General features: G+C 41.7%; 2 protein-coding genes across 5 annotated transcripts in view; one reads left to right on the top strand and one right to left on the bottom strand.

Moving 5' to 3' along the window:
* Positions 1-10,797, top strand: part of pikfyve (phosphoinositide kinase, FYVE finger containing) — a 33,434-nt gene extending 22,637 nt beyond the window's left edge. For all 3 annotated transcript variants that reach the window (XM_078174735.1, XM_033617526.2, XM_033617524.2), the window contains 21 exons: positions 468-568; positions 656-727; positions 994-1,165; positions 2,316-2,494; positions 2,680-2,793; positions 3,748-3,856; positions 3,965-4,119; positions 4,670-4,766; positions 5,616-5,673; positions 5,762-5,899; positions 5,993-6,113; positions 6,200-6,295; positions 6,590-6,670; positions 7,529-7,623; positions 7,716-7,775; positions 7,962-8,138; positions 8,447-8,550; positions 8,628-8,756; positions 8,979-9,240; positions 9,352-9,426; positions 10,270-10,797. In XM_078174735.1, the coding sequence (XP_078030861.1) occupies positions 468-568; positions 656-727; positions 994-1,165; positions 2,316-2,494; positions 2,680-2,793; positions 3,748-3,856; positions 3,965-4,119; positions 4,670-4,766; positions 5,616-5,673; positions 5,762-5,899; positions 5,993-6,113; positions 6,200-6,295; positions 6,590-6,670; positions 7,529-7,623; positions 7,716-7,775; positions 7,962-8,138; positions 8,447-8,550; positions 8,628-8,756; positions 8,979-9,240; positions 9,352-9,426; positions 10,270-10,385 (2,511 nt within the window). In that variant the 3' untranslated portion in view covers positions 10,386-10,797. The remainder of the gene's footprint in view (positions 1-467; positions 569-655; positions 728-993; positions 1,166-2,315; positions 2,495-2,679; positions 2,794-3,747; positions 3,857-3,964; positions 4,120-4,669; positions 4,767-5,615; positions 5,674-5,761; positions 5,900-5,992; positions 6,114-6,199; positions 6,296-6,589; positions 6,671-7,528; positions 7,624-7,715; positions 7,776-7,961; positions 8,139-8,446; positions 8,551-8,627; positions 8,757-8,978; positions 9,241-9,351; positions 9,427-10,269) is intronic.
* Positions 10,798-11,950: 1,153 nt separating this feature from the next.
* The window catches only part of ankrd44 (ankyrin repeat domain 44), a 44,921-nt gene continuing 32,007 nt past the window's right edge, over positions 11,951-24,864 (bottom strand). The window contains exons 19-28 of one of the 2 annotated variants that reach the window (XM_033617291.2): positions 24,495-24,582; positions 24,292-24,409; positions 22,603-22,825; positions 22,234-22,321; positions 21,319-21,402; positions 20,656-20,801; positions 20,473-20,555; positions 19,396-19,478; positions 19,197-19,288; positions 11,951-16,957 (exon numbers count right to left, since the gene is read on the bottom strand). In XM_033617291.2, the coding sequence (XP_033473182.1) occupies positions 16,698-16,957; positions 19,197-19,288; positions 19,396-19,478; positions 20,473-20,555; positions 20,656-20,801; positions 21,319-21,402; positions 22,234-22,321; positions 22,603-22,825; positions 24,292-24,409; positions 24,495-24,582 (1,265 nt within the window). In that variant the 3' untranslated portion in view covers positions 11,951-16,697. The remainder of the gene's footprint in view (positions 16,958-19,196; positions 19,289-19,395; positions 19,479-20,472; positions 20,556-20,655; positions 20,802-21,318; positions 21,403-22,233; positions 22,322-22,602; positions 22,826-24,291; positions 24,410-24,494; positions 24,583-24,864) is intronic. The other variant, XM_078174740.1, reaches the window with a different exon arrangement.

Genomic DNA, 24,864 nt, shown 5'->3' with positions numbered 1-24,864 from the left:
TATTTAAACTATAAATACATTTAAAGTACAGATACTTTGGATGTTAATGTTACAGGGTTATTGCACAAGGATTGTTCCTGACTCTGTGCATACAGTGCTAAGTGTTTCTGTCAGAGTGATGGCCTCAGGTAAAACTTAGCCTTGACGTAAAACTCCCAACAAAACCTGATGTTTAAATGCTGCCCCAAACATTATGTCACAGTGAACGCCTACAAAACTATCTGCTTGCAAAATATAAGTAGAGCATTTCCATTTCCATCATCTTCAGTCCTCCTGCTGAATAATAACACGTCGTTAAAGCATCTCCTCTGTGTACCATCCACTTTTTAAAAGCACTGGTTTCAGATTAGATCTTCTCCCGTTCCTGATAATTCATTTGTAAGGGGAAACTTTGAGTGAGGTGTGTTTATGTTTTTGTGGCTCTATTTGTATCCAACATTTTACCTGTTTGTTGTTGTCGTCCTCAGCTGGACTGTCTGAACCCCACCAACCACCAGAGACTGTGTGTGCTCTTCAGCAGCTCATCAGCTCAGTCCAACAACGCACCAAACCCCTGCGTCAGTCCATGGTAAACCTGTTCATGTGGAGTGGAGCAATGAAGAACCTCACACTTTGTTTTTAATGAATTTGTAGTCACTGCGTTTGTTGTCAACAGGATTGTCACAATGGAGTTCTACGGCAAGAACGACCTCTCTCTGGGCGTGTTCCTGGAGCGGTATTGTTTCAGGTGAGACAAAATAACTATATTATTATAATGCTTTCATGAGAGTCATTATCAGAGAGAAACATCAGGCCTATGGGGCTGAGATGTAGCAAAAAAACAAATTAAAATGTGTGTGGGAAGCTGAGTATTTAACCTTTGTGGGAGAAATTTGTAAATGTGTTGTCAGACTTGAAAATGTAGTTTCACACGAGTGAAATTTGCAAATATTTAAGTAAGCCTCACAGTTTGCTTTGCAAATGTATCTATTTGCATGTGTATGTTTTCTGCAGGCCGTCCTACCAGTGCCCCAGCATGTTCTGTGAGACTCCCATGGTGCACCACATCCGTCGGTTTGTTCACGGCAGCGGCTGCGTGCAGATTGTGTTAAAGGAGCTGGACTCTCCTGTGCCTGGTTATCAGCACACAATCCTCAACTACTCCTGGTGTCGTATCTGCAAACAGGTCAGTAAGAACATCACATAATGTTTAACATTAACATAGAGCTTCAGTATCATCACTAAATGTTTTGTGATAATTTACTCCAAAGGGCGATTTCTCAGTGAAAGCATTGCAGTCGCTGCTAGCACCACTCTCCACTCTGTCTCGAGATCCAATTCATAAAACGATATTACAGCGCAAACAAGTCCATGAAGTTTTGCAGTACAATTGACCTTTGTTTTTGTTTGATTGCAGTTACTCTTGTGGTAAAATATAAATATTGCATTTGTGCCAAGAACACATTAATGCACAACAATGAGAGAGAGAAATAAGCAAACTGATATTTTCAGATGGCGAGTCCTGACCGACGAGGTGAAGAGACATTCCTCAAAACGTCAGGCAAGAAATTTAAACACGACAGAGAGAAATCGTATTTGGAATTTCCCAGTCTGTCAGTGTGTTTTAGTGACGTCCAACTCTCTGAAGATGCTAATGATTTTACTGCGTCTGGCTATTAGCGCTGATTTTTGTGGATTGCCTGTTGGACATTGAAGCTCATTTGCATAGAAAGGAGCCAAATATATGCACATTATCTTTTTACCTTAAAAAATCTTTCTTATTAAAGAGTCATGGAATCTTGTCCATGAAAATGTGTTTGAACCCTGGCAGTAATCCGTCAGCTCAACAATGAAAATGTGACATGAACTGTTTTTTACTACAGTAACTGAACAAAATGTTTTTAGTTTGTGTTTGTCCTCAGTCAGGTTCTTCTTGTTCTTTGTCAGCTGAATCAGTTTACACAGTGCTGTTGACGAGTTCACCCAATGTTTCAACCAACAGTCAAACAACTTCATTTGCTTTCCCATTGTCTCTGAAACAGACGCCTGAAGGGCCCACGAGTAAACACATTAACATACCCACAGTGTTTTCTGGGTCTGACTGAGACAGCAACATTTAAATATCACTAACTCAACAGATAAAAAGAGGACGCCACTGATGGCAACCAAAAGACAAGAACTGGCACTTGCTAATTTCTCAAAATGGCTGCAAGTGGCAACCTGGAAACCGTACCTTATGACTGAATGACTGGAGTGAAACTAAATGTTAATTGAGTCTGATTATCAGGCTAAACTTCCCTTCGTTACACTCAGTCTTTGCCTCTTTTTATCTTAAGGTGACACCAGTGGTGCCCCTGTCCAACGACTCGTGGTCCATGTCTTTCGCCAAATACCTGGAGCTTCGCTTCTACGGCCACCAGTACACCAGGAGGGCTAATGCCGAGCCGTGTGGACACTCCATCCACCAAGACTACCACCAGTACTTCTCATACAACCAGATGGTGGCTTCCTTCAGGTGCGTCCGTTTACTCTGTTCTCCATTCACCTGCTGCCGAATCAGACAAAGGACGTACCCAGAATCAAATTAATAAATGACTATAAAGTATTTATATTGAGAAAATCTTCCTCTAGATCGTGTTGATGCTGGTTTGTGTCATTAGTTATTCATTCATCATTTACCTCCGTCTCTCTCCTCCTCAGCTACACGTCTGTTCGCATGTTGGAGATTTGTCTTCCTCGTCCTAAGATCTTCATCAGGAACCTGGGACCCTCTAAAACCAACCTGCAGCAGGACCTGAAGGACTTCTCTCTTAAGTAAGTACGGGGCAGCTGTGGCTCAGATATAGAGCAGGTCGTCCACAAATTGGAAGATCGGCAGTTCGACCCCCGGCGCTTCCAATCTCTATGTCGAAGTATTCTTGGGCAAGATACTGAACCCCAAATTGTTCCCAACGGCTACTTGTTACTGAGTAGCAGGTGGCCACCAGTGTGTGAATGTGCGTGTGAATGGATGAATGTGACTCAGTAGTGTAAAAACATTTTGAGTGGTCGGAAGACTAGAAAGGCGCTTTACAAGTGCAGTCCATCCATTTAAATGACAGAGCTCATGAGTCTGCATTCATTTTATACACCTCAAACACACAGAGAGACACCAGAGAATTATGCACTGTGACCAGTAGATCCCATTGAAACAACAATAATGTTAAAAAGAATGCATCAAAATGGTGTATCCCTTTGGGATTGTAGATGCACTCAGGAAAATTTCATGGACATCTGCCCATTAGATTATCTTGGGTTTAAAGTTTATTTTTTGAGACGAGGAAGTAAAAGGTAAAAATAAAGTAAATTTGCTCAGGAAACTCACGGCAATATGTCCAGCAACTTTTAAAATGACTAGGGTGCAACTGGAATATTTATAGACTCATGCAGGGGTCGTTATTGAGACCAGAATTATACACAGCTGATTTTATTGAACTCTGGCCTTTAGTTGTTGATGTCTTCATGTCGAGGGTCTGAGAGCTGCAACTAATGTTTATTATGTGTGTGTGCTGCATGAGTGGAAAATGTGTGCAGGTGTTTTAAAGGTGCATAAAAGCAAAACAAAGCACTAAAGCAATATAACCAAACCAAAGAGGGGCAGACAGATGCAGCAGCAAAGTCCAGGGTCAAACAGAGTCAGGCCACCATCTGCACACACGCCTCAGTAACCTGGAGCAGGTGTTTCCAGGTGTCCTTATAATCACCTGTCTCCCTCCGCTCTCTCCTCAGAGTGAGTCAGGTGTACCTCGCCATAGATGACCGCCTCACCTCCCTCAAGACCGACACCTTCAGTAAGACGAGAGAGGAAAAGATGGAGGACCTCTTCGCTCAGAAAGACGTAGGTGTTTTTGGGGGGTTTTTTTTACCTCTAGTGTGTGTGTCAGTATCTCTGGGTTCAGCTGTAGTTGCATTAGCTCATCGTGTGTGTGTATGTGTGTGTGTGTAGATGGAGGAGGCGGAGCTGCGGAGCTGGATCGAGAAGCTTCAGGTGCGACTACAAGCCTGCGGTGTGGATTCTCCTCAGCAGGTTCAGGCGGTTCTGGAGTCGCTGGTGATGAAGAAACAGAGTCTGTGTGAGATGTTACAGTCCTGGAACAGCAGGTCAGAGTCAACAAGGACCTCTTACAATGGATGTTATTTATCAGTATTTATATATATATATTTTTCACATTGTGTATATTTTGGATTTGAACCTTATTTATATTTCATATTTATATTTGCACTCTTTCCTACTTTTTTATTCAATATCTGCACAACAGTGTCCCTCTGGATGAATAATAATAGATAGATAAATATGATAAAATAATAATAACAACAATAAATATTAATAACACAAAGATCTGTCTTATTTTAACAAAATAAAGAAAAACAAGAAAATAAAATCGGTGGAAAAACAAACATGACTTCTCCAAGGTGACGATGGAGATTGTCCCCCTCCTCCTCCTCCTCCTCCTCCTCCTCCTCCTTCTCCTTCTTCTTCTACTACTACTGCTGCTGCTGCTGCTACTTGTACATACGGCATACGTTTTTCTTAGCTGTATTTAAGCTGTCGTTGTAAATCTGATTTGTATTTTATTGTAGTATATCTGAGAGTCACTTGGACTCCTCATCTCCTCTGTAGTCATCCCTCTGTTGCCTCTCTCCCTCTCAGGCTGCAGGACTTGTTCCAACAGGAGAAAGGCAGGAAGCGTCTGTCTGTCCCTCCCAGCCCGGGCAGACACAGACAGACCACCGCTGACGACAGCAAGGTCGGTAACTTCATCCATCACGTTTACATCACAATAAGTGACTTGGTCACTGAGTCAGCATTCCTCTAGTCACTTGAATTCTTCAGTAGCATGTCATCCAGGAGTTTCTTCTAATGGGGTTTTAGAGAAGGTGTTTTTTTTCTCAGCCAAATTTCACCTGGAGAAAGCCAAGTTCTTGGGCGTGTGTTGGTTTCTACACGTGCAGATGTGCAGGACAGACGGAGGAAATATTACTATGACAGCAGAACATCAGAACAAAAGAGAAGACAATTACACATAGCGATACATCTTCAAATTTAAAATGATTAAACCTCAAGTCGGACTAAATTCGGATCAGAGTTCTTTGCTGCAGGTCACACCGCTTTCTCTCCTCTTGCTCTCTGTTCATATCCATACAGTCTGCCACAAAATAAAAAACAAAATGAAAGTAATGGCTCCAAAATCAGGCCGTGGGAACGCTGGAAATCTGATCTGCATGTGCAGACAGTCACCAAGTTTAGAGCTGCAACGACATTTACGATTAATTAGTCACTTTTCAAGCAAAAATGTGACAGTTCAGGTTCTCAAATGTGAGACTTTGCTGCTTTTCTTGGTCTCACAGTGACGTAAATTTAATATTTTGGGGGTTTGGGCTGTCGGTCAGACAAAACAGGACAGCTGCAGGACACTGCGATTTATCAGGTCATTGAGAAAATACTCAGCAGATTAACTGATACCTAAATTAATCATTAGATGAAGCAGTGAACAAGTTACTGACGTGGATGTAAACACATCTGGTTTGCTGTGACCTCAACTCATTCAGTTTTGATTCAGGATGATGAATCTCACCTGTTTTCATTTATGTAACAGAGCACTCTGGACTCGTCTCCTCGTAACCCGTCTCCTGTGGTGCAGAACGGTGACAAAGGTGAGTTACCTGTCTCAGACCTGACTCCTGGTTGATTGTGACTGAGTGAAGAACAAGTGTTGATGAGCTGATGTGTTTTCACTGACAGAGGACCGTCACCTCTGCACGCTGCCCTCCACCACTTCCTCCTCCTCCTCCATGCTGCCGTCACCTGCCGAGCCAGGAACAGAACCGTTCACACCTGGTCCCTCCTTCACTGAGCAGGACTCTCTGAGCATCCCTGAAGGTACACACACACACACACACACACACACACACACACACACACCTCTGCAGTATCTGTGTGATGTGTCTAAACTCTGCGTTTGCCTGTCATCAGACGTGTTTGACGGACACCTGCTGGGCTCTACTGACAGCCAGGTGAAGGAGAAGTCCACCATGAAAGCCATCCTCGCCAACTTCCTGCCTGGAAACAGCTACAACCCCATCCCCTTCCCTTTGTAAGTGACGCTGGAGGAGGCTGCACACACAGTTATTACAAGCTTCACTGGTTTGTCTCTGACTGTCATGTGATCTGTGTCGACAGCGACCCGGACAAACACTACCTGATGTACGAACATGAGCGAGTTCCCATCGCAGTGTGTGAGAGAGAGCCGAGCTCCATCATCGCCTTCGCTCTCAGGTGAGGCTGCACAGTATATCCTGTCTCTAATACGGAGTCAACTAGCACGATAAACACATCATGAAAGACTTTTATTGGTGTCGTTTGTGTTATTGTGTAATTTTTATACAAGTAATATTCACACTAGTTTACATAAACAGTTTGATGGTATTTCTTGATCTTTGAACAGTGTTGTGTGAAAGGAATTAAAGGCCTGTCCCAAATATAGGCCTGTTTAGTTTAGTGATGTAAGCAAATAATAGCCTGGGGATAGTAGTAAATCTTACGGTAAATGTGTCACATGTTGCCTTCCAGCTGTAAGGAGTATAAAACGGCGCTGGATGATCTGTCCAAGGCGTCAAACACAGGCGGAGAGGAAACTCCACAGGTCTCCAGGTACGAAGGATTCATGTTGAACTTTGAGGTGGTGTTTGAAACTCTCAGGAACAAATGATGGAAACTAAATACATTTACTCAAGTTCTGAACTTTTTACGCACCTTTATTTGAGCATTCTTAATTTGACATTACATTATACATCTACTCCATTATATCTCAGAGGGAAATACTGTACTTTTTACTCTGCTACATATATCTGCCAGCTTTAGTTACTTTACTGATTAAAACTTTACAAATAAAACATAATTAGTTTATAAAATATGATGCTCTGCTTCAGATTAAAGTCGCCAGCTGTACCTAAAGTAGCAAAGAAGTGCTCCACTTTCACCAACTGCAACATTAAAATGCTGGTGACATGTTTAAGCATCATAATAATATGATACAACTGTTTGAAAGGGACCCATCTACCCAATAATTACTTTTACTTTAATACTTAAAGTACATGTTGCTGTTGATACTTTCTTCACAAGTCAAATCTTAAATCCAAGAGTTTTACATTGCCCGAATATTTTTAAAGAGCAGTGTTGCTACTTTAACTTAAGGACACTAAAAGTATTTCTTTCACAGCTGTCAGGAGTTGTGCAAATACGTTATTAGATTGAAATATATCAGGACAGATTCACAAGATGTTTTGCAGAGATTTTAGTTAACTTTTAGCTGTCTGTAAATAAATAGGAAAAACACATTCAACAAAGCAGGAAGGATTAAAATGTTTTGGCCATGTAAACGTTGTCATGCAGAAGTTGAAGCTTTATTAATTTCACTATTAAAAAAAACTTTCAACTGTTCAACTGAAGAAATAATCATGTGTTAAGAATGCACAGAAGAGCTGACATATTTTCTTGTTTCTTCCTCAGCGCTGGGGAGAGTCGTGCGAAGAGCAGCCCTGCCAGGCCCAGTGAGTCGGCTTCATCGCAGCAGAGCCGCATCAGCCTGGAGACCGACCCGCTCAGTGAGTGTTCACGTCACATGACAACTTCATTCCCTGAGAATTTAAAAGCATTTACATGTGAAATAATTCATTTCTATGACTGTTTTGTGCAGAGGATGCAGACCTGACAGATAAACAGAAGAAACAGACTCTGAATCCGCACGTCGAGCTACGTGAGTATTTCTTCCTCTGACATTTATTTATCCTCCAGAAGAAGTATTCAGATTCTTTACTGAAGTTACAGTACTAGTATCACACTGTTAAAGTACTCTGTTAAAAGAGTAAAAGTTAAATAAAGATATTTTCCTCTGAGATGTGGAGGAGTAAAAATTAAATTTCATCTGTTGTCACATTTGCAGAATTCTCAGACGCCAACGCCAAGTTTTACTGTCGGATCTACTACGCCGAGGAGTTCCACAAGATGCGCGAGGAGATCATGGAGAGCACCGAGGAGGACTTTGTGCGCTCGCTGTCCCACTGTGTCAACTGGCAGGCTCGGGGAGGGAAATCTGGAGCTGTGTTCTATGCAACAGAAGGTTGTGATATTTAATATATCACAGATTAATGTGACTTCTGTCACTGCAGCCCGTACTAGCTTTTGTTTGGTCTGCATCACTTAGCTATTTGGGATTAGTAGGACCTGATAAGTACAGAGTGTAGTATGTTGGTTTGTGGTCTCATTTTCTAGGTTTGTGCTGTAAGATCAGGTTTATTGGTTATAGGAGGTTTTTGCAGTTTAAAGAAAGTTGCTTATGTCAATCTATATTTTTATTATTGTCAACAAATCCCATAAAAAGACCAAAACATTATAATAACAGGAACTGTCTCCCCTCCTGTGTCTCAGATGACCGGTTCATCCTGAAGCAGATGCCCAGACTGGAGGTTCAGTCCTTCCTCGACTTCGCACCTCATTATTTCACCTACATCACTGGAGCTGTGCAGCAGAAAGTACGCACCATACAAGTTTCTATCAGGGGTTTACTCACTAAATTTAAATAATTAACAAACCACTTTCTGTCCCACAGCGGCCGACTGCGCTGGCGAAGATCCTGGGTGTTTACAGGATTGGTTACAAGAACTCCCAGAACAACACAGAGAAGAAACTGGACCTGCTGGTGATGGAGAATCTTTTCTATGGACGCAAGATGGCGCAGGTACGACAGAGTACAACATGGCAGTGGTGAAGAATCAAAAGTAAAAGTACTCTTAGTGCAATGAAATGTTAACTGTCAGTGTTTTACTGTGATATCTGATGATTTTAGATTAATATTAATATTAAATTTGTTCTTAGTAAATCAAGACAGTGACACATTTCTACAAAATAACCAGTACATGTGCACAAACTCATCGACACACCTTTGGTCTTCCTCCTGCAGGTGTTTGACCTCAAAGGTTCTCTGAGGAACCGTAACGTGAAGACGGACTCGGGGAAGGAAAGCTGTGAGGTGGTTCTTCTGGACGAGAACCTTCTGAAGTTGATCCACGACAACCCGCTGTACATCCGCTCCCACTGTAAGGCCATCCTGAGAGCCGCCATACACAGCGACGCCTACTTCCTATCCAGCCACCTCATCATCGACTACTCGCTGCTGGTGGGGCGTGACGACACCACCGATCAGCTGGTGGTCGGGATCATAGGTGAGAGGAGGAGGAGGGTAGTAACTCTGTTTCACCTGTTAATATTTGTGGTTTTTGAACATTTTTCTGGTGACGTCTCTGTAACAGTTTTCCATCTGCTGTTTCCTGCAGATTATATCAGGACATTTACCTGGGACAAGAGACTGGAGATGGTCGTCAAATCCACTGGAATCCTGGGAGGTCAAGGTGAGTCTTCATCAGTACTCTATTGGTATCAGGTAACTTGAAGGGTCCTGGTATTGTAATTTTTTAACCCATACCCAACCCTACTGTGGAAACAGTGAAACATATTTGTTCATTTTTCTCAGAGTCAGTACGTATCTTGGTTTGTAACAGCCAGACTATTCTGCGAGCTCATGTTTCATTTACTCTGGCAGATGCGTTTGTCCCCCTCCAGTTAAGACAGATTTCCAACTAACCTGGCCCGGGTCCGGCCCATCACAATATGGGGACAGAGGAGCATCACACATGACAGATTTCACTCTGATTGGTTGTAACTGCCTCCAGTCTCCAACACACCGGGCTCACGAAACAAAGATCAATTCTCTCACCTCAAATGTTTTCAGAAACATATTTTAGTGCACTGGTTGTGACCAGGACACCACATTGTTCCTTCTTTAAAACAGACCAAGCACTGCCTCGTCTTGCACTAGTTGTTGATCAGAGTAACAAGTTGCGTTGCTAGAGGCATTTTGCACCTGTTGAAAACAAATAAACTGAGAGGTCCCTGATTATTTCACATCTGTGACTTCATCACACGAAAGAAGATTTCTGTGCTGAAGCTGAGAAAGACCATGCTTGCAATGTTTTTTTAAAGTGATTATCTCAGGATCAAAAGTTTATTATCTCGACATAACGCAGCTCGTTTTCTTATGACAACGGGTTAAATTACCTTTATTTTTGAGAAAAAACGACTTTTGTTCTCTCGATCACGTGATAATTATGGAGAATTCACATGACCCTACTGTGATACTCTGAGTTTGTGAGTGTTTCCTGTCTGTGACGTCGTGTTGTCTGCGTCTCCTTCAGGGAAGATGCCCACTGTGGTCTCTCCGGAGCTGTACAGAGCTCGATTCTGCGAGGCCATGGACAAATACTTCCTGATGGTACCTGACCACTGGACTGGCCTGGGCATCAACTGCTGAGCAGTGTGACATGTCCAAGTGCATTTTAAACACAGACCCACAGGTACTCACTCTGCTCAGTCTGTGAGTTCACCACAAGCACACTGGACTCTGTAAATGTTTGTGCAGACTGTAAATAGACGAGTACACAGCACAGAATCATTCCGCCGGAGCAGCGACACTCTGCAGCATTAACGCGACAGATTAGACCAGTTTTTATCTTTTCAGTATTATCACTTTATAATTTATCCTCTTCCAAAGAGGCTTCGTTCTTTTATCGGTGCCATGAGTCCAAACTGTTTCAAGAGGACCTGCTGAAAAGTTTCAGTCTTGTGTTTATAGTTTGGTAAACAAACTAATTTGTGTAATTTAAAGTTTGTAAATGTACAGAGATGTAACTATTAAAAGATTATTAACTCTGATCTGTTCAAGATTTTATTTGTTTGTTTTTGGAGTAAATGAAGCAGAGATGAGAAACATCAGATGTGATATAAAGACACTGCAGCACATGTCAAATAATAGGTTAATGATATGACCAGAGAGGTGGCATTTAATTAACACTTTCAATAATCAGTTTAAATATTAAGTCATTTATTGAGCAAAAACTTCAAATATTTTCTGTTTTAAACTTAAGAAATGTGAAGATTTGCTGCTTTTGTGTTTTTATAATCAGTTTAAATTAAATATTTTGGACTGTTAAACAAACAAAACAAGAATTTGAAGATATCACCTCGTCATTTTCACTATTTTCTGTCTTTTTATGTACAAAATTCAATTTGATTAAAGGTCCAGTGTGCAGGATTTAGGAGCATATTTTGGCAGAAATGTAATATCAAAAGTTTTCTCTAGTGTATAATCACCTGAAAATAAGAATCGTGTTCTTGTTACCTCAGAATGAGCTGTTTATATCTACATAGGGAGCAAGTCCTCGCCTACAGAGATCACTATGTTGCCACAAATACATTCATTCATTCATCTTCTAACCGCTTCATCCTCTTGAGGGTCGCGGGGGGGCTGGAGCCTATCCCAGCTGACATCGGGCGAGAGGCAGGGTTCACCCTGGACAGGCCGCCAGACTATCCCAGAGACAAACAAATATTCACGCTCACATTCACACCTACGGACAATTTAGAGTTATCAATTAACCTAGTCCCCAATCTGCATGTCTTTGGACTGTGGGAGGAAGCCGGAGTGCCCGGAGAGAACCCACGCTGACACGGGGAGAACATGCAAACGCCGCACAGAAGGGCTCCCACACCCGGGATCGAACCGGCAACCCTCTTGCTGTGAGGCGACAGTGCTAACCACCACACCACCGTGCCGCCCGCCACAAATACATATACAATTTAATTTTCCATAATACAGAGCGTGAGTTCCCTTCCCCTAATGAAAAGGCTTTTTTCTCTCAGTCTGTTGGTTGTTAAAAGAGTTAATAATAATAATCTAATTTCCAAATGAACAGTGAAATGGTAAAATCCTCCTCATCAGCTTCAGCAGCAAGAACGTTCATTTTCAAAGCAACACAAGACAAAAACATTTTTCTTTATAATGTGGAGAATGAAATGGAAAATAAAAACAGCACAACAGTAACTTCAGATTTTTTATAATTGTACAATTTATATAAAACAAAGGGAAGCTGACAAACAGCCCTCAGCATGTCGTACTGCATCAGGAACTGGTATGAAAATCATCAGACACATGACGATAGCGATTGTCAGGACTGGTGAAGCTCGTCTCTGGTAGAATAATAACAATAATAATAATAATAATACTGGCAGACAGATTCAGTCTCTCAGCGGACCTTCAGCTCAGGGACAGAACAACAGTGTGCTTGTTAACAACGTGTGCTTATCAGTCGTCTCCATTTCAGTCGAACTGCAGCTAGCAGGGTTCTGGGTTTAAAATAAGATCATTAATATTCACAACTTTTAGTCTGGAGCTCAAATAAAAACCTTCAGGATGGAGACGTCACTTAAAAATCATCTGTGATGGAGAGTTCATACAAAGCTTTACGTCAACATTATATACAAAAGCAGTTTAATTTCATATCAGTACCTAAAGCTAACACTCTCTCTCTCTCTCTCTCACACACACACACACACACACACACACACACACACACACACACACACACACACAACTTAAAGGACAAGTCTGAAGATATTCTTGTTCTTATTGTTTACAAATCCCGCGAAAAGACAAAACAAGTCTGATGTCTGCGTCCATAGAGCTAAAAACACATTCCTTCATTACGTTTAACTGCGGCATTGTAGTTTATTTAAAATTGATCCCACACACTGTCCTGATGCCACAAATACTCACTTCAGTACCAAATGTAGATTAATCCGCCGCTGAAAATAGTCCCCAATAAATTTAATTGCTCCCGAGAGTAACGTTTGCTAAGTATGGAGACCCTCTCTGCCAGTGTGATGAGAAAAATAAAAAAAGATCCTGTGAGTCACCACAATGACAAACGTTAGTGTCTCAAAATAATAATAAACTTTCTCATAATTAGGTAGAATCTCCTTATTTTATTGATCGAGTTAGTTTCTCATTATTTGAGATGCAACTTGGAAAAATGTTGTTACTATTTCAGTCTGAGTTAGTATCTCAAATAAATGATTTAATTTCTTATTATTTTGAGACACAATTTTAAAATAACGACTTACCTCAAAAAATGAAGTATTTCAAAATGAGAAAGTTTGTTAAAATGAGTTAGTTTGTCAAAATATTGAGTTAGTATTTCAAAACAAATAAATACCGTCATTATTCTGAGAAAATTTCCTCTCTACGACTCACAGGATCTTTTTTTTTCATCACACTGGTGGAAATGCGCCTCCACAGCTAAAGCTACACTGAAAAGCTGTTTTAAGAAATGATAAAAACATTTTTTTTTATATATTCAAACTAAGTTTTTTTGACTCAAACATTTGTGTCTTCATTGGAAATCAAGAGCCACAGAAAGTATCAATAGACAGACACATTGATTGTTTCGGAGGGATTTGTTGACAATAAAAATACAGAATATCAGCAGCCTTCAGGAGAGAAAACATCGGAGTGAGACATTATTTCAACAAAAAAAACCCATCTGCATAATGGTCAACTCACGCAGAGCAAACTCCTCTAAACTCTGTCATTGAATGTGACATAACCGACCACATTATGCTCAAAATATTAAAGGATCAGTGCACTAAAAAACTGCAACAAAAACCCAGACACTTGGAATGTTGTGGTGTCGAGTCGTGCAGATAGTTTTTGTTTTAGTTGTCCAGATTTTAAGATTTCTGCCTCAAAACAAACAACGTCCTGCTTAATCTGGATTCTCCACAGAGCTAACTGAAGACACAAACAATAGGGCTGCAGCTAATTAACACTTTGATCATTGATTCACCTGGTAATTATTTTCACCATCAGTAAATTTATTGATAAAAACAACAACATGAAAGTTGATGACAAGTTTCCAAAGTCAACATATTGTCATGCTTTTGGCTCCTGGAGTAAACCAGGCTAATCTGTCTGTATGTACGAGGGTGGAAATCACTTAACAGGATGAGGACTGTTTCTGCACTTCACTTCAGCACGTGAGTACTATATACGAATCTGCTATGTTTGTTATTTGTCAAGTGAAAATTCTGAAGTCAGTTATGTTCCATATTTATCCAAACACAGACGTCATGTGATGATATCAGTCCTGTATGAATCAGCGCCTTGTTTATTTGGCATCTCTTATTTTGTTTGTTTCCTCCACACTTTTTTCCTGCCGCTTTCTGGCAGCGTTTCAGGTGCAAATTCATCGCTCTTGTTCAGGAAGCAGACGTTGCCCAGAGCCTTGACATCATATCTGGAGGATCATGTCAGTAAATTCTGGTAAAATACAGAGAGTCAAAAATGCACAAAAAATAAGCAGCTAAATTATTTTTTTTTATTTTGGTCGTAGCAGAAATTTGAGGCAAATATCTGAAAAGCTGGACAAACCTGCACAGCTCAGTACCTCCAGGGTTCAGTGATTTTAATGAGCTGATCCTTTAATTACAGGAATATTATATTTCTAACAAAGGACTTGTTGTAAAAGAAAAATGAGTGGACATCAAGGCACTGGACACATTAGAGACAATGGCACATAGCTGGTAGGTAGACAACAGAGGGGAGGAGGGGGAGGGGAGTGGTCAAGGCCCTGTGTTACTTTACATTGTAAGTGCTGGCAGTATTTGTACCATCATGTAAGAGATAATAAATACCACAACCAACTGAGGGAGGCCGAACAGAGCTTCAGGAATTTGGTCTTTAAGGAGAGTCTGGGCTGCGTGATCAGACATCAAAGCTGCCCAGGTGGGAACAGGTCACCAGTGGCTAATCTGAGGGCTGCACTATGAAGCAAGTTCAACACAGTCAGGCTGTCTGGGCCTCAGCTGGCTCGACAAACCCTAAAAGAGATAACGGGTACCAAGAGGGTGGTTATCAACGGTCTCTGTTAACCAAGGCTTTCTTCTTCAGGCTCTTCCAGACTTTAGAAATGTTACCAGACCGAATGGCTCAAATCCTGATAGCGACACCAGTCATTTCACAGATGTCTCTTTCACAATGTAAGTCAATGGGGAAACTGTTTTTGGGCCCAATTTATATTTGTTTTTATGGGTCTAACGACAGAGATGTTTGTGTGATGTTGTTAGGCCCAAGTAACAGCTTGGTTTTGGATGTTAGCCGCTGCTGCTGTGTTAGCTTGATGTTGAACTGACCATTCAGAGATGGCAGTAACAGAAAGTCTGCTGATCCAACTGGGAGTCGGGTCGGTCCAGGATCAGACCTCCAGAACAAAACGGATCAAATGCAGGTATCGGGTAGATGTTTTGATACCAGTTGGTACTTGGTTACTTTAGTCGATGCCTTAGCTTACAGCCCAACTTCAGAGGCATTACTAATGTCATGTTTTGGCTCAACATGTCTGCATCTATTAACATTTCCTCAGCTGAGAATCTGTATCGCTTATAGATCGACTATTGATTACAGAATGATGCTATTATCAGAGGAGTTGATGAGAAAAAGATGTTTTTTTTTTTAGCCAGTTTAAATCCAAAGCTCAACAAAAACTGGCTCCAGTCAGCTTCAGTCTGCAGCATTAAGTTACCATGACCATCTTCATAACATGGAAGACTCTTCAGACTCAACACGACTCTCTAACCTGCTGATCTTACTTCACAGTGCAGCCCTCAGGTCGACAGGTGGGGAGGAACATGGAGTCTAAACAGTGCAGGAGGCCGACAGAGGCCGCAGGATAAAATGCATAAATCTCAGTCTCAGTTCACATCTGCACAAACCCTGTGTTCAGTCAGTGGGTACGTCCTGAGTCCCTCATCTGATCGCTACTCAACTAGAATTTGATTTAAAATTTATTTACAAAATATTAAGTTTACCTAAAACATTGAAGCTACTTTATCATTTCTATAAGACACTGTCATTATAATCTGAGTTATTTAAAAATGAATTTACAAACAGATTATCAATAAACACAAATAAGAATTTTAATTAAAAAATTGGTCGCTGCTGGTAGAAACTGCTCGCATGGATTCACCCTGACGTCTCCTCGCCCAAATAAGGGAATCAGGACGTACCCAGTGTGTCGTGTCCTCGTTTTCATGAACAATATTTAAACTACTAAACCTCGACATTCCAGCGACAGTTCATCAAAACCTAAAATCCAAATTTGTGCTTCAGTTGTTAACAGTTAAAAATGTTAATTATTTACGTGTGGAAGTCAAATATTTGGTACAACAACAAGCCAAAATCATAAAAAGGTTAAACGGACACTCAGCTGTCTTCATGGTTGACTTCATTTTGTACAAACAGTTAAAAATGGCTTCTTTTTTTAAGACAAAACGAGTCTCCAAGGCGAGTTGCTGTGCCATGCAGAGACTGAAGTACCGAGGTCGGTTTGGATTTAAGCACCCGTGAGTAGAAAGAACAAACCGTGGTGTGAGTCAACACAAGCATGCAGACCCGAACCAGAACTGGTCCGGATCAAATTCTTCATCACCGTGGAGCATCTTACTCGGCTGCAGTAGTCAGTCCGGGGCAGTGCGGCTGCTCCGCTCATTGTTTTTTGGAAAAAGGGCACTAAGAAAAAAAGCGCTGCGGGGTCTCCAGCCTGGTGTCACACAGGAGGCCGATTCTGTACAAGATACAGACGAAACATCCAAGCTACGTCACGACCAAATCTCTACCCTCCTCCCTCCAGAGTGCATGTCACCAACCAAAAACTGCATCGCTCCTGGAGGGGAGGTAAAAAGTTCAGGTGCACAGCTGGAGGTAGGAGGGTAGAGAGTCGGTTCGGAGGGGTCAGAAGGTTTCCGAGTCCTCCGAGTCGTTCTCGGTGGTTCCTTCGCTGGAGGGTCCGGAGGGGTTCCTGGGGCTGCGTGGCCCCCGAGGGCCGGTGCCCGGGCCTTTACACCCCTGGTGGGGCAGCTGCCTCAGCAGGGAGCCTGGGGAGGGAGCCCCGGAGCTGCAAGGGGAGCAGAAAGGCATCATGGTAGCCAGAATGAGAGCCAGACAGTCAGCCACCTCTCTGCTAGGAGCGCAAGCCAGAGCAGGCGTCAGACCTGAGGTAGAGAGACAGAGAGAGGAAGAGGGGGAGGGGGAGGGAGGAAGAAGAGCGAGACGTAGACATGGAGGAAGCGAGGAAGGCGAAGCAGAAGACAAAGGAGGGACGGAGCAGCATTCCATTAGTGTTCAGCCAGCTGACACAGTACACAGACATGAGGGGGGGGGGGCACAGAGCACACAGAGACAACCACAGCTGACGTCCATCACTACACAACAGATACATCCAATAATAAGCAAAGAAGCAGCCTGTGGACAGTTTCAATCAGGTTCCCACTGTCACATATAGGCAGAGCGATCATGTTCTGTGAACCAGAGCACCAGAAATCCAGCTTAAAGCCTTTGCACACTGAGTCTGAAACGTTTGTCTGTCATAAAAATTTTCTGAACAGGTTCGATTTTTTCCTCCGTCAGATCCTTCAGAGACGTTTGACCAAGAATCAGTGAAGAAAATGTGGCGGTGGGACACAGCTGAGACGAGACAGAGGAACGGGGCTCAGAATCATAACTCAGATAGCTCATGTTCAGCAGGTCAGATAGTCATATCCAGGTGGATGATGATGATGAAGAGGATGTGGGCCGCACACAGAATATGGAGACAGGGAGGAAGGACAGCTCCGCCCCCTCATGCAGCTGTGGGAGGGAGTGGTGAAGGCAGATAGGTAGCTCCAGTGGAGAAAGGCGAAGGAGGAAATGTGTCTTTTCATTTTGTCACATGCTGAAAATTTTCACAATGAATTGAACAACAAAACACATCAGAATCAGTGTGACAGGTTTCTGTGTCTAACGATTTTTTTCAGAAGACAGATTTAAAAAAACAGACTCAGTGTGCAAAGGCCTTTAGCTTTGCTTCCAACTGGCCACTCTTCATGTTGCAGCAAATAAAAGCATTTTCCCCACAGACCACCGTCAGAACAGACGTCTGTAAAGCTGTCGACAGACACTTCGTACTGCACACAAGGTCATTATGAAGGTTTGATATTTGGTGATCTCAGAACTAACAGTTTAATAATGTCGAGTGTTGCCATGTTTGTTTACATCACGCATCACCGAAGTTCTCAGGTGCGCCCTCTAGTGGTATCCTCCTGTGATATGTAGTTCAAACGTAGGTACATGAACAAATGCATTCATGAGGACGCTGGTTGTCTACGTGAACATGTGGATAAAAAGCAAGTACACCTCTGACGTGAGGAGAAAGAGTTTTTTGTTTTTTTGTACTTCTTTCAGCCAATCACAATTGCCTTAGACAGTGCTAAACCAAGGATGCAGCATCGATGCCTGTAGTGTCAGGAGGGAACTGGTTTTTGCAGAACATTTGCAGGTGGGGCGGCGAGCTCTGTCATTACCATGGCTAATGCACCACAAAGATTTTACAGCATGTAGGTTGCTGAAGAGGTGGTTGTCACATTGTTGCTTGTATGTTAGTTTTCAGGCAAAATATCCGCAGATGAGCATGTCATTTTTTTCCCGTCACACCTCCAATGTGTTAGGCCGTCATACACACAGTCCACATCCTGTGAGCCAGATGAGCCAGGAGCTGAAACTCACAGATATTTTAATGACTTTTATAATTGAGTCAGATTTTGAAAAGATTTTATTTCCCCACAGATCTGCCTGAATCATTTTACATGTTAAAGTCTGTTGACAGGTCCTGAAGTCTAAAGCTGTGTACAAAGAAGTGTATAAAGAGTGTCTCTACAGGGAGCTGTGTGAAGTCTGTTTGGAAATGAAAACAATCTGAAGGTGGTCAAGTTGCATTGTGGGAAATGTAGGCACCAGGTCTTGACAGGGGAAAAGAATGTGTGACATGAAAGATGATATCTGAATCTGCTGCATCTGTTTTTATATATATATTTATTATAAACTGTCCATCATAAATCAGTACTTTAAATGAAGTATTCCATTCATTAGACTTTGGCAATTAATTCATGTTATGTTCTTCCTCATCCTGTCATCTCTCTGCTGTCACTGTCAAATAAAGGTAATAAAATGTTGAAACAGAGTTGAAATGTCTCATTTTTATATCTTGGAATATCATCTCTAGACTCCATGAGCAGTGGGAACCCTCTTTTAGAGATTCATTTGTGTGCACGTGGAATAAATGAAATTAAAATCATTCATTAGTGCAGTTCATGCAGGAACGGAGGAAAACAGCCATGCTGACAAACGACCACTGCATGCAGCTCGAGCTGATAAAGGTCCTGGAGGAGGGGCTGGTTTAGACCTGGGTCACCCTACCGTTCTCATCCACCGTCTGAACGCTGGCTCCTCGAGACAGCAGCTCCTGGACCGCCTTCTTCAGACCGCTACGAGCCGCCAGGTGGAGAGGACTGACACACACAGAGTTAAACATGATCATGTTGATCATTTCTAGTTCATCAGATTACAGTGAGACTGAACATGTTTTTGTCATGTGATGGAGGTGTTAGAAACTCACGTTTGCAGTGCTGCATTTGTGGCGTTGATGAGCGCCGTGTCAGACAGCTTCTCCAGGATCAACATCACACAGTCTTCTCTTCCCTGCAGAGGACACAAAGTTACAGAGACAAAACATTTATTCAAACCTGGTGATATTTTTGTGTGACTGACGTGTTCTGATGTTAATGTTAAAGGTGTCATCAGATCTCACATGTTGATCTCAATGAGACTTCATGAATAAAACCTTTACGCAGCAGTTCGGATTTTTGTAATGGGCTTGTAGGAGGCATTTATCTATAGTCAGTGTATCTACAGTAGATGTCGTCTGTACACCCCCAGTTTGGACAAGCAGGAGGACGTATCACCACCGGAGCTGAGCAATGTACTGCTGTGGACGAGGGATGCAGCAAAAGGTTTGTTACTATACTAAGACTTTTTTTTCATGATTTTGGACGACATGCTTCAAATCATGAAAAAAAGTCATAGTATAGCATGTCATCCAAAATCATGAAAAAACGTCATAGTATAGCATGTCGTCCAAAACCATGAAAAAAAAGTCATAGTATAGCATGTCGTCCAAAACCATGAAAAAAAAGTCATAGTATAGCATGTCGTCCAAAACCATGAAAAAAAAGTCATAGTATAGCATGTCATCCAAAATCATGAAAAAACGTCATAGTATAGCATGTCGTCCAAAACCATGAAAAAAAAGTCATAGTATAGCATGTCGTCCAAAACCATGAAAAAAACGCCATAGTATAGCATGTCGTCCAAAGACATGAAAAAACGTCATAGTACAGCATGTCAAAATAATCTAAACATAGACACTTAATCTGAGAGAAAACTCCTGTGTTCTGTGAGGCCAAATTATTGTTTTTAAGAAAGCATATATGGATATAATCGCTTCAGTTCCCTGTCAGAAAGGGTGGTCTGACGGTAAGGTAAAGTGGTTGACAATGTTGTTTAAATAACTAACAAACATGATCAGTGATAATGCACGAGTGTGAGGAAGGTTTCAAGAAAGGGACTGCACTGACTTTTAAAAGACACTGGCATCAAATAAGGTGGAGGGTGGAGCCCTCGTGTGGAGACTTACATTACTGCAGGCTAGATGCAGGGCGGTGTTTCCATCTTTGTCTGTCAGACTGAGGTTGCTCCCAGCGCTGGTCAACAGCACCTCTGCAGACACACACAACAGATACACTCAAAATCAGCAACACAGAACAGGAGACAAAACACCATGAGTAAAAAAAAAACAAACAAAAAAAAAACTCCGTACCCAGGGCTCCGACTCTGCCCTTCTCTGCCGCCATCATCAGTGCACTGCGACCTGATTGGTCCACAGCATCAACAGGTGCATCATGGGACAGGAGCAGCTGGATGCAGTCAACATGACCCGAGAATGCTGCAGCGTGAAGAGGAGTCCTGCAGGAGAGAGGAAGATGCTTCACTGAAGTTAAAGTACTGACTCCACAACAATAATACTCCACTGCATGTAACAGTCCTGCGTTTAAAACATTACTGAAGTTAAAGTATGTATCAGCAAAATGTACTTTAAGTATGGAAAGTAAAAGTATTTATTGTGCAGTAAATGTTTCCTGTCAGTGTTTTTCTGTTCTGATATTTTTGGATTAATATTCCTGCTGCATGAATGTGTCATTTTCCTGCTGTCGATGTTTCAGGTTGTGCTTGTTTTAACTCCTTCATATCCTGTTGGGTCATTTAATCTACAGCAATGCATCATGGTCTATAAGATCATCATATGATCACAGGTTTTGAAAGAGTTTATTTAGATGTAGAAGGAGGAGAATTAACTCAACACATCCTTCAGTTTATCAAAAACACAAGAGATGAAGTGGGGTGGAAGTATGAAGTCACATTAAATCAAATACTTAAATACAGTACTTGAGTAAATGTACTTAGTTACACACACACATCTTACCTGTCCTTGGCGTCTTTGCAGCCAGCGATGTCCGAGCCCATGGCCTCCAGCAGCAGAGATGCACAGGTCTCGTGATCGTTCACTCTGTTGGTGCAAAGTTTTTGAAGTGTTCAGTGTGTTTTAACTGTGAATCCTGATGCTGCTGCTCCGTGTCAGTCCAGAGGATGTTAAGCACTAAAATATCAACATTTCTTTTGAATACTTTATGAAAATACAGTTTAATAAGAAGCTCTACAGCATTTTATTTTCTTTTTTCTTTTCACTTTCTGAGCTGCGCTCACTATCATTCACAGGTTCATGAAGGAAACAGTAAATATAAACATTTTGATCAATAAACTGATCGACAGAAAGTTGAAATGGCTTTTATTATTTTTATAATGGAATTATTTTTCTTTGTTTCTGTAATTAGTTGAATTCTTAAAGTCTAACTTTTATTCTTATTTTATTATTGTTTCTCGTGAGGGGAGACTGGCAACTATGAATTTTACTGTATGATGTAAACCGCTGTGTTTTTACTGTGCATGACAACAAACTTTTTGAATCTTGACTCGATATCACTGTAATGAGGGCCGTCCCTCAGTGATCTCTTTAATATAATAAAGGTTAAATGAATTCTGAAGTGAATGAACTTAAAAATCATTAATTCAACAAAATTAAACATCTTTGGGGGTTTTTTTAATCTCACAAATCAAACTGACAAAAAGCCACAACGGATATTGTTCACCATATTCCGACACTTCACAGATTAAATGATCAATAAGTTCAGTAGAAAACTAATTAATAGATCAATGAGAGCAAAAGTAATCATAACTAAGAGCCCTGGTATAAATACAACAACAAATGTGTTTAAATCAACCCAATCTTTTCAAAAAGGTCAATAAAAAATCGATCAATAAATAATATCTAATAACTTACACAGCACAGTGCAGAGGGGTGAACGGGTTCCCATCAATACAGCGACAACCTTTCTGCTCCAGCAGAACCTCCACACACCCCTCATGACCTGCACACACACACACACACACAAATGATGTTAAACTATAAATCAGACCAGCAAAGACGTGACTCAATATTTCTCTTATTTTTTGTCGTTTTCTCTTAAAATTGTCTCTGAGACTGTAAACAGTATCATGATGTGCACCCTGAGGAATTATTTTTAATTATAAAAACACTTTTTTAAAGCCTCATAATTAATAAGTAATTATTTCTTGTACGAGCGTCACCTCTGAAACAACAACAGAGTTAAAACCAGTTTCCTGCAGGTGTATCTGTATGAACACTGACCGTAGTAGCAGGCCCAGTGCAGCGGCGTGTACCCGCTGTTGTCTCTCAGCGGGGGGAGGGACGGCGGCTCGGAGCAGGCGATGCTCAGCAGCTCGCTCAGCCACGAGGCGTGACCTCGGGCGGCGGCCAGGTGGATGGCGGTGCGACCTCGAGAGTCGCCAATTAAAACCGAGGCTTCCTGCTCCAGCAGACACTGGATACACTCCTCCTGACCACACAGCAGCTGCAGAAACAAGATGGACGTCTTTAAATGAAAGTCAAACACACTGCTGGTTCACATTATTATCCGCCATCTTTATATAGTGTGACACAAGTGTGATATAAAAGACAGACACAACATTCAGTCACCTTGATGGACTCTTTGGAAAACCTTTTTCTTTTAGTTTATTTAATGATAAGAATATTATTAACAGAATTGCAATAAACCTTATTTATGCAACGCTTTTCAAATCAAGTCCTTTACATGGTTGAACCAGGATTAAAACATTTCTTGACTGCAATGAGGCAAAAATCAGACAATCAAAATAATACAAACAATAAAACGGAGTGACGACAACAACCAGAAAATTGCACTCAGAGAAGTGGCAGCCTGGCAAAGATCTGTAGCTGATCACGGCCACTCCAGACAATGCAAACTGTGGAACTGTCCCTGCAGGCTCCCTTAGAGTTTCAGCGAAGACTGCAAAGAACAGGGACTAATTCATCTTATAATGTGCCTAACTTCTGTGGATCATAACATATCAGGTATGGAATTAATCTGCAGAGACTCTGGCTCAAAATGAGAGCAACATTTTTTTATGAATGTCTAATTTTTAGCTACAATGACGGCAAAAATGTGACCTGCAACAGACGGGAAGAGTTACTGATTTTAACTGAGCTGATTTCCAGAAACACCTTTTGCTCTATGCTTTTGCTGCGTGATTTTCTTGAGCCTTTTAGGCCCCTGCTGGCCAATCAAGAGCAGTGAGCAGTCAGCATTAAATGACGGAATAAAACAGCCAATAAAACAGGTTTATCAACAACTGCGAGTTACCTCAACCACGAAAGATCACTGAGCATACACTCGTAATTGTGCGCACAAAATATAAAGCTGATCGGTCCAGTAGTTTGTGAGATTAGCTGTGGACACTCACAGACACATGACTGAACACATCATACCATTCAGGCTTATTATGCCTGATGGAGACAATAAAACAGATGAGTTGGAAATAAAAAACATTTACGAAAAATCTTTTTTAAAGATAAGTTTTGAGAAGTGATTTAAAAGATCTCACTAATTCTTCACCTTCAGATCATATGAGATTTGAGAATCTGTCATCCAAAATAGGAAATTAAAAATGACTCGCTGGAAGAGCTGGAAATCTATTTAAACGCTTCAGGAACACTTGTAAAATATGCCTGGACTTTTTCATTAGTTTATACAACAGTGTTTTAAGTGTTGTCATGAGAAGCAGACAACAGAAACACAGAGTACAGTAAAGTGAAAGAAAGTACAAAGAAACATAGCATAAAACCAAAATCATGTCAACCTGGTCAGCAGATATTTACAGTCACCAATGCAAAGAACTAAATAAATTTTAACACAGTGATAAAAGAAAAGATATAACAGATAAGTGCCATGATTGTTCTGGTGGAACATTCAAGCCTCCCTGAAGTCATGACAGAGAAAGGGAGAATGTGAACACTCACCCCGAGGTGCAGGGCAGTGAGGCCGTGGTTATTCGCAGCGTTCACGTTTGCTTCCCGCTCCAGCAGCAGTGACACGGCGTCCACATGACCTCCTGCGACCGCCAGCATCAGAGGAGTCCTGCAGACGAGGACGAGGAGGTGTTAAACACAAACTGGAACAGATCAAGAGAAAACTGAAGGGGAGGAAAACACAAAGTACTCACTGTCCCTGAGAGTCAGCAGCATCTACCAGGTCTGCACTGTCTGATTCATCCAGCAGGAGGCGCACACATGTCGTGTGACCGTTCATCACTGGAGGAGGACGGAGAGGGTGAGGCAGCAAGAGAAGAAGAAACAGAAAGTGACAGAGATGTTTATTAATAGTCGGTTTGATCAGATGGGGAGGATTCCTGCGTCACCAGTGCAGAGAGTGCAAAAATAAGAAGCACAGGCCTAAAAGCAGCGAGGTGAGCAGCGTGCTGGATACAAACAAATATTTACAACAAATAACCTGTTTTCAAACACAGATATGAGCTGAAGTCACTCATGTGAACAGACGAGCTGTGACTGACTGTACGTCCGAAGCTTCAGACG

This window comes from Epinephelus lanceolatus, chromosome 14 (assembly GCF_041903045.1).
Source record: "Epinephelus lanceolatus isolate andai-2023 chromosome 14, ASM4190304v1, whole genome shotgun sequence".
NCBI classification, from domain to species: Eukaryota; Metazoa; Chordata; class Actinopteri; order Perciformes; family Serranidae; genus Epinephelus; species Epinephelus lanceolatus.
Note: the sequence above shows the minus strand (reverse complement) of the source record. Positions and strands in the feature narration are given on the sequence as shown.